Source organism: Alligator sinensis, unplaced genomic scaffold (genome assembly GCF_000455745.1).
Source record: "Alligator sinensis unplaced genomic scaffold, ASM45574v1 scaffold1711_1, whole genome shotgun sequence".
NCBI classification, from domain to species: Eukaryota; Metazoa; Chordata; order Crocodylia; family Alligatoridae; genus Alligator; species Alligator sinensis.
Window position 1 is genome coordinate 27,891 of NW_005843590.1, and position 9,087 is coordinate 36,977.

General features: G+C 59.8%; 1 protein-coding gene across 4 annotated transcripts; it reads right to left on the reverse strand.

Annotated features, from left to right (window-relative positions):
* Positions 1-497: 497 nt before the first annotated feature.
* LOC102376520 (zinc finger protein 397-like) lies at positions 498-9,081 on the reverse strand. Of its 4 annotated transcripts, none has more exons than XM_025195565.1 (5): positions 7,772-9,081; positions 4,003-4,706; positions 3,674-3,884; positions 3,321-3,407; positions 498-2,181 (listed from the first exon to the last, which is right to left on the reverse strand). In XM_025195565.1, the coding sequence occupies exons 2-5, from the start codon at positions 4,603-4,605 to the stop codon at positions 1,394-1,396; spliced, it is 1,689 nt and encodes a 562-aa protein (XP_025051350.1). In that variant the 5' UTR covers positions 4,606-4,706; positions 7,772-9,081; the 3' UTR covers positions 498-1,393. The 4 variants fall into 4 exon arrangements, with proteins under 4 accessions (XP_025051350.1, XP_006039046.1, XP_025051352.1 ...); XM_006038984.3 differs by having other exon boundaries at positions 498-2,184; XM_025195567.1 differs by lacking the exon at positions 3,674-3,884.
* Between the last annotated feature and the right edge of the window lie 6 nt (positions 9,082-9,087).

Below are 9,087 nucleotides of genomic sequence, written 5' to 3' on the forward strand. Positions count from 1 at the left end.
TGCCTATCCCCCTGCACCCAGCCATCTCCTCCTGATGCAGCTTCTGTCCCCCCTGCCCCTGTCCCCAGCTTACTTTTGCCCCATGCCAGCAGGCTCCATTGCCCATGCAGCCTGGGGCATCCAGTCCAACCCCAGTCCAGCCCTGTCATTGCAACACACAGTCTGCACTGCTGCCGCAGGTTGGGGCCATGAATACGACTCTCCCATAATTAGATTCGATACCTGGAAAATTATAACCAGGGATCCTGGTTTCCCTGATAAAAAAGAATTCACAAATTATCTGATAAACCCCCCAAACCTGTTATTAAAATTAAAGCCCCCCCCAGTGCCCCTCACTCTCCCCCCACAACCCCCCCAGCCCTGCTCTTGCCCCTCACTTTCCCCACAACAGCTCCCCAGCCCTACTGGTGGTCCTCAGTTCCTCCCACAGCCCCCCTGGCCCTGCTTGTGCCCCTTGCCCCCCACAACAGCTCCCCTAGCCCTGCTTGTGCCTCTTGATCCCCCCCACAGCCTTGCTGGTACCTCCAGCTGCCAGGGCTACAGACCCGGGTCCACAGCCCCCTGCCCCTGCTCCCCTCTGCTGCCTGCTGCGGGCTCAGGCAGGGTGGCTCCCCACCACCACGCGCACTCCCGGGGGCCAGGAGGGGACCCATGCAACCAGATTTGTGTGTGGGGCAGGTTGAGGGCTTGAGCTCCATCCCTGTTTCCATCCCGTGGGGCCTCTGCAGTCCCGCAGGCATGACCCCGCGCACCTGGGAACAGCGGGGCTGCACGGGGATCACCTGCTGCTGCCCTGGTGATGTGCCTCCTGCACCTGCCACTGCATTCAGGGGTGCAGCCCTGCGCCACTTCCCTCAGTGCAGCCCCGCGCGCAGGAGGCACATCGCTGGGGCAGCGCTGGGCAAGCAGTGGTGAGATCTCCCTGCGGCTCCTCTGTCCCCAGCCAAGTTGGGTTGCGGGGGAGGGAAGCAGGGTGGCAGGGGACAGTAGGCTAAAAGGTAAAATCCACATTTTCTCTAATAAAAATGGGAAATCTAGTTTTCTCTGTTCTCCCGTGGGAAACGGAAAACCCGGATCCCTGATTATAACACAATATATTTTTCCACCTACGGTATCTAATTATGGAAGGGAGGAGGTCGCCTTAAATTCAAGTCAATATGGTATGAGGGGGTAAAAAGGGGGTTCAGCAAACACTTCCCTAAGCTAACTCCCTGCAGCTCGGAAGCTCCTCATTGAAGCCCAGGGTCTGCCTGCTGGGTCTGGCACCACCTCGGGAGGGATCAGGGCAGGGCAAATGTCTTCCTGCACCTGGTGCATGGGTGGGACGGGCACAGCCCTGGTGGGTGCTGAGAGTGGAGGTGCCCCCAATGCCCTCTCCTGACCACAGGCAGAACTACACTGGCTCCCAGGGGTGGAGGAGCTGCTCCCGTATATGGATGCGTCGATGCTGTGTCAGGCGGCCAGCCTCAATGAAGCCCTTCCCGCAGATGGGGCAGCAGAAGGGGCGCTCCCCTGAGTGAATGCGCTGGTGCCGGGCCAGGTCCGGGCGGCGCACGAAGCACTTGCCACACTCCTCGCAGCGGTGCGGCCGCTCTCCTGAATGAAACTTGCGGTGGTTGGAGAGGCCGGCAGGCTGGGCAAAGCTCTTGCCACACTGGGTGCAGCGGTACTGCTTCTCCCCTGAGTGGATCTTGCGGTGGGTGGCCAAGGCATCTGAGAGGGCGAAGCTCTTGCCGCAGTCGGGGCAGCGGTGCGGCTTCTCACCCGAGTGGAACTTGCGGTGGGAGGCCAGGCCGGCACGCTGCGTGAAGCGCTTCCCGCAGTCGGTGCAGCGGTATAGCTTCTCCAGTGAGTGGATCTTGCGGTGCGATGCCAGTGTGTCGGAGCGAGCAAAGCTCCGGCCACACTCAGCGCAGCCGTAGGGCTTCTCGCCCGAGTGCACCTTGCGGTGGATGGCCAGGTCGTAGGGCCGGGTGAAGCTCTTCCCACAGTCGGGGCAGCCGTGCGGCTTCTCCCCAGTGTGCAGCCGGTCATGCAGCGCCAGGCGCGATGGGCAGTCAAAGAGCTTCCCACACTTGGGGCAGGGGTGGCGCTTGGGATTGGTCTTGGAAGCCAGGTCCTGCTTTCCCCTAGGGGCCTCGCCCATGGGCCCTTCCTCAGCTCTGTCCAGGGTCCTGGCACCTGCTGAGTGGGCAACAGAAGCCACAGGTTGGCCCTGGCGCTGCTGGCAGAGGGAAGACACTGCTCCTCTCCCCTCCTGGCAAGTGTGTGTTATGACCATGGGCTGGGTCGTCAACACCAGCACAGGCACCAGCCCCAGCCCAGCCTGGGTCCTTTCTTGAGCATATTAACCAGGCACCAAGAGCCCCCTCTGGCCTCAGTCCATGAGCAAGTAGAGAGAAGGCAGAGGCAGAGTCCCACGGCTCTTGCCAACAGGCTCCCATGGCCATGAAGCTGGAGATGCCCCAGTGACTCTGAGTGCACCTCAGAGCTTGTATGGACATTGCTTCCTTGGGGAGATTCACCAGAGACCCTGGTGCATTGCCAGGATCCAGATTTTACATAGGCGGGGGTTATGGGATATGGAAAGAAAAGACTGGAAAGGCCTGGCCCCTTTCAGGCCACAACATTTGGGGCTGGCAGGGACCTACGGCCAGAAATGGAGCCTGGGGGAGAGTGGGAAGACAATGCTGTAAGCTCCCTACCGACTTCAGCTTTGTAGCAGACTCCAGCCACATACGCCTGAGTAGGCCAAGTGACTAGATATGGGGAGAGGCCAGGAGAGATCAAAGATCCCCCTGCAGAAGAGAGCAGGGGTCAGTTAGGCTCCGAAGGCTGGATGATCCCTGCCCAATAAAGGGAAGATGCCCCAGTTTCCTGCCCAAGGGCCTTCCTTTGGCACAGGGGCATGGGCACCTGAGACAGTATACACTCGGGGAGCCAACGGGCAGAGAGTCCGGTCAAGCGGTAAGACCCTGCCATTGGGTCCCCTCACCCTCTGCTGTGAGCAGAGGCAGGACACCTCCCAAATCACCTCTTTTTTCCCAGCAAGACATGGCAGGTGAGTGGGATTGGAAGGTTTCTGAGTGGGTTGGGGATGACAGAAGGGACTGTAATTTAGCAGAGGAGCCCTCCACCAGAGTCCTGGCCCAGGAACCAGGGGAGAAGAAGGGAAAAAGCAGAGCCACCTTCTTCAGGGTGCAGGAGGGTTTCTAGGGGGGCCCTGGAAGCTGTGCCATTCGAGAACCAATCCCCATCCAAATGCTCCAGTTTTCCCTGATGGACGGTGCCTCTTGCTGCTGGGAAGGACAGTGCCTCACCTGCTTCCGGGGAAGAGCTCGGTCTGGGGAACCAGCCTGAGGTGCTTTCATCGGCTGAGTCCCAGGTCTCATCTGTGCCGGGGGAGCCTGCAATGGGACGGAGCCCAGATGTTAATTATACAAGAGCAAGTCAGATGTGGCTGAGAGCTTGTTTCCTAAAGACCTGAACAACCTGAGTTTAGAAGGGGGTCACAGTGGGCAGCAGAGGAGGCTTAATGGGGCTCAGTCACCGACCAGGCCCAAAAAGGACAAAGGAGCTTCCTGTTGGGTGCTGCTCTCCCAGCACCAGCACAGCCCCAGCCCGTCCCAGAGGGCAGGGACCCAGAGCCCCAGGCTCTGGCGTGGCACATTACCTGACGTTTGGCGGGGCTGGGCCTGGTCTTTGCGGATGCGAGGTGGCTCGCCCCGAGGCCCCAGGCTCCCACTCCATCCGGCCTCCCTCTGGGGCCCATGCAAAGGCTGGGGTTGCGGGTGCTCCAAGCAGGAGTCAAGAGGCTCCCACAATGCCCCCCCCGGCACCATCTTGTCTGACGCTGCCTCCTCGACCTTCACACACACTGTGACCTGGCGACAAGACAACCATGTCATTGGGGACCTGGCAGAGATGGGGGTGGGAGGGAAAATCCGCAAACCCAGGGAGACGTGGACAGCAGGATCAGGGATCAGGGTGAAACACTCTCACCTGGAGCTTCTCGTCCTCCTCCGCCTGCCCCAGCTGGAACCCCTCAGCCAGCGTCACAGCCTCGGCACAGGTCTCCACGCCGCACCCCCACTCCCAGCTCTGCATCTCCCGGGGCAGGATGGCCAGGAACTGCTCCAGCACCACCAGCTCCAGGATCTGCTCCTTGCTGCGGTGCTGGGGCTCCAGCCAGCGCTGGCAGAGCTCTTGTAGACGGCTGCAAACCTCCCGCGGCCCCTCGGCCTCCTGGTAGCAGAAGCTGCGGAAGCTCTGGCGCCGTGCCTCCAGGGTGGGAGTGTCATCCCCTGACACCAGCTCCAGCGGTCGTTGGGGAACCGGGACCGGCACAGTTTCAGCAGAGAATGGTGGGTCCTGTGCCACCTCCCAGCCTTGGACTGGCTCCTCCTGCAGCTCCTGCTTGATCTGCTGGGGTGTTGCCCATCTCAAGGACCTCCTGCTGGTCCCTCCTTGAACGACACCCAAGACTTTCTCCTTGGCTCTTGCTCCAGGTGCAGGGGCTACTGGGTCCCCTTCCTCTGTCTTCAGCAGGGCTGGGAGAGGCAGGCTGGGGGCTGGCATGGGTGCAGGCCCTAGCTCAGCAGCCATGTTCTCTGCAGGGGAGGCTTCAGCCCAGTGTGGGGCCTGTGCTCTCGTTGTCTCTCCACTCGCTCCTGGACCCTGTCAGCAGCGTCTGTCCCCTGGCCCACCTACAGGGACAGTGACAACGTAGAATTTGGGGGCTGACAAGGGACCCAGGATCATGATGTGCTACTGACACACCCAACTCACCCACACAGAGGGGCTGACCCCTGCCAACCCTGACACAGGGTGTGGGTAGGCGGCCAGCTTCCATAATACTCTCCCTAGGTCCATCCTCATAGGAGGCCTTAGGGAGCAGCCCTGGGGAGGGTCCCGGGTGTCTGCCACCCCACAGCCCACATATGATCCCCACCCACTATAGCTTCACACACAACATACCCAACAGGCATCACACGTGGCTCCCAGCCTGCCTCCCCAAAACATCTCATCCACAACCCCAGTGGCCCACCACCCCAGAGCCTGATTCCTGCACAGGATCCACGCACAGCATCCAGCATCATGTCACACAGTCCACCCTCTAGTACAGCCCCAAAGCCCAGCCTTGCCAGTACAACCCTACAGTCTATGCCTCCACGACCCCACTGTAGTGACAGGAGAGAGAATTTAGAGACACTCCCTTTCTTAGAAGACCATGGAAGTTGGGAATACGGAGAGAGCCCCTCAGTTAGGGTAGTCAGTTATTGCCAGATGAAGGGTTGGCAGAGGCTGCCCACTGCTCCACAAATAAAGTGTATTGTTTAGTTCTTCTAATAGAAGCATAGAAAATGAGGGTTGGAAGGGACACATCTAGTCCAACCCCCTGCTCAAAGCAGGACCAGGCCCAACTACATCATCCCAGCCAAGGCTTTGTCTACCTGGGTCTTAAAAACTTCCAAGGATGGAGCTTCCACCACCTCTCGGGGTGACCTGTCCTACTGCTTTACAACGCTCCTCGTGAGAAAGTTCTTCCTGTCTTCATGTGCAAGGCAGAAGGAGCTGTGAAGGGCCCAGCTGCAGAGCTGAATACTTCAAAAAGAGTTGCCCGTACATGAAAGAGGGTGGCCCAAAAGAGCCACCTAGCAGAGGGGATTTGTGGGTAAGAAGCCACCTTACAAGGTGCAATTTTCTACATGCAAAGAAAGTGAGCAAAGGAGCAGATGAAAAGCAACATGCCCCAAACCCTGGGCTGCATCTGGGAAGCTCTCCTTGCACTGCAATGAGTGCCTAAACCCTAAAAACCTCATATGCATGCAGGTGACAGCATCCCACAATTTTAGATAGACAGGGCTGCATCAAGTACTGCCAAGGAGAGTGACTGGCTTCTGCCAGTAGCAGTGGAAGGAACAACAGGAAGTTAATACTGAACCAGAGCAGGAACACAGAAATATTAAACCTGAGGCCAAAAGTGAGTCCAGCAAAATAATGGGCTATCCCAGGGCATATCTCCCAGTGAAATGGAGATGCATGAGAAACCTCCAATATAAAAATAAAAAAGAAAATAAGATATGTGAACGCCCGTTCGCTGTGGGAGGTGACACCGAGGGAGGTTGCAGCAATTTGAAACTTGGTGAGAAACTGAATCGAGTTAAGCGTGTGCTTGCAGTGCAAGAAGACAAGGCATCTGGGTCTCTGGATGATCCTCTTGACCACGGGTGGGGAAAATGAGGCCCGGATGTGGCCTGCCAGGCCATTCTACCTGGCCTGCGGGGCCCCTGAAATTTTTAGAAAATTAATATTTATCTGCTCCTGCGTGCCTGTCATGTGACCCTTGATGGCTTGCCAAAACTCAGTGAGCAGCCCTCCGCCTGAAATAATTGCCCGCCCCTGCTCTTGACCATCACCGTCCAAATCGGGACCACACCGGCTGCTTTCCTCTCTCTCTGCATGTAGCATTACCCTAACCCCAACCCTAACCCTTCAGTTGTTCCAGAGCACAAGAAGCACCCACGTGTTTCCAGGGAGAAACGTACAGAGGGGAACAAAAGCCAGCACTACGCACAGGGAGAGGAAAGCAGCCAGAGTGGTCTGCAGCTCATTAACGCTGTGCGCTGTGCCAGGGCTCTGAAGCTAATGAACCCTGGGCTGCATGCAAAAGCCCAGCCACGGAAAGCGTGAGTCCACTGGATCCCAAGTGGACCTGGAGGAGAAGGTCCCACCCAAAAGCAAACCAGGACCTGGATCAGATGTTTCATTGGTTCAAGGCATAAAGCCACATTGTTGAGCGCTCCTCCCTCGCGGCGTGCTGGTGTTTATCAAACCGGGCCATGGCTACGCCCAAATCCCTCCTTTCTCTTGCAGTCTCTGCATCCACTGGTGGCTCCCTCCCAGGGCACGCAGCTGCCCCCATCCCCGGGCTCAGCCCCAGTGCAACAGGAGCAGCTGCAGCCCGTGCCCCAAAGCCAGGCACAGGGAATTGCGGCCGTCTCTATCTGTAACCCCCCTTACCCATGCTTCACTGCCCTGCACAGAATCAGACTGCCCCCCTTGGTCTCTAGCACTGCTCCTGTCCTGCAGATAGCCCCTCCCTTGCCCAGGACGGCTGGTACCCCACAACCCCAACCCTGCAGGCAGCGGCTGCAGAGGGTGCCGCCTCCCACCCAGCAGCCAGGACCCACTCCCTGCTCCCTGGATACCCAGAGCCCTAGGCAGGCACTGGTGTGGTTGGTGCCAGTGCAATGAGGTAGGAAGTTCCCGTGGACCTAGACCCGCTGGTCTGTGACCACCTTCACCTTGCCCAGGACCCCAACGCTGTGGGATGAACCCTGTCACTGCTGCAGCGCTGCCTGCCAGAAATTGCAGAACACCTCCCTGCCATACAAAAACCCGGAACCAGCCCTTCAGAGAGGGGACCGCCTCCCCCCCAGCAGCCAGGACCCACTCCCTGCTCCCTGGATACCCAGAGCCCTAGGCAGGCACTGGTGTGGTTGGTGCCAGTGCAATGAGGTAGGAAGTTCCCGTGGACCTAGACCCGCTGGTCTGTGACCACCTTCACCTTGCCCAGGACCCCAACGCTGTGGGATGAACCCTGTCACTGCTGCAGCGCTGCCTGCCAGAAATTGCAGAACACCTCCCTGCCATACAAAAACCCGGAACCAGCCCTTCAGTTTGGGGGCACATGCGGGGTGGAAGATAAGTAGCAATGGGCAGGAGATGTGGGGCTCCGTGTGGGGAGCTCCACTTCCCACGGACAGACCTGCTTGGCATGGCATCACGGAGTCTGGACAGCACCAGCTGGTCCCCAGAGCCAGGGTGGGCTGGTGCCTGGGCTGGGGAGTGCAGGGGTCACGCCATCCCAGCCTGGGCAGGAGCAGGCCTCTCCCCCCTGAGAGCTACAGGGGGAGTTGGGGATGGAGGGAAAAGGAGGTGCAAAGAGACAACCAGCGTTGCTGAGGGTCCCTAAGGAGACAGTGAGCTGGGGAGGGGGAAGGGGGAGGAAGGGGGTGTCTGTGGGCAGCCTGGTCCAGCGCTTGACCACTCGCAGCATCAGAAACTTCCTCCTCCTCTCCCACCTCAGCTTCCCCTGCTGCAGCCCGTGCCCACTGCCCCTAGTCCAGAAAAGCCCATCTCTGCTCCGTACAATCGCCCTTTGGGTATTTGAAGGTGGTTATCAACCCCCCGCTTGTCTTCTCCAGACAAAGTCACCCCTGGTCTTGCCGGGACAGAGCCAGGGCAGGGTCCCCGGGCTTGGTGGGGGACAGGACCCATTGTGCAGCCGGAATCTCAGCAGCCGGAGCTGGAGAAGAGGGACCAGGGGTGGCAGCATCACACCGTCCTGACTCCCGTCCCTGCTCTGCCTTTCTGCTGCCCCCGAAGCTACCGGTGACGGGCCCTTGGTGGCCCCCGCTGCCATCGGGGGGCTTAGGGCTCTGCTGGGCTGCGGCCCAGGCCCCCGCACAGCATTGCACAGCGCTGCTTAGAGGGTCCTGCCTCCGCTCGGGGTCACACTAACACGCCCATGTGGGATCCCCCCACCCCAGTCCCACCGGTATGGGCTATGGGGGTTTTAACTTCCTCTGCCACCCGGCCTCTGCCAGGGGTCTTTGGGGGGCATTTTAATGACCCCTGCATGGCAGAACTGGGGTCCACATTGCCGGCAGGGGAGGGGGGTGCTTCGGGGTCTGGGGTAACGCGCCCTGTAGCTGCACAGCAGCCTCCAGCCCCTGAAGAGGGGGCAGGGGGCAAAGACTAAACGTGTGAGGTCCCTTCCAGCCCGGATGTCATATCATTGCGAAGACCGAGGGGTGGGGGGTGGTATTTAATAGCTGTCTTCAGCTCCCGGGCAAAGAGGATGGAGCTGGGCTGCTCTCAACGGTGGCAGGTGACAGAGCACGGAGCAATGGGCTCGGGCTACAGCAGGGTAAGCTGAGGCCTGGGCCGAGGAAGGCGTCTCAGGAGCCCGGCAGGGCTGCGGCTCCGCCCTGGGAGGTTTCCAAGCCCGGCAGGGAGGTGGTGAGCTCCGCTGGGACCGCAGCCTCCGGGTGCCCCCGCCCGGCCGGGCCGGCCCGACCC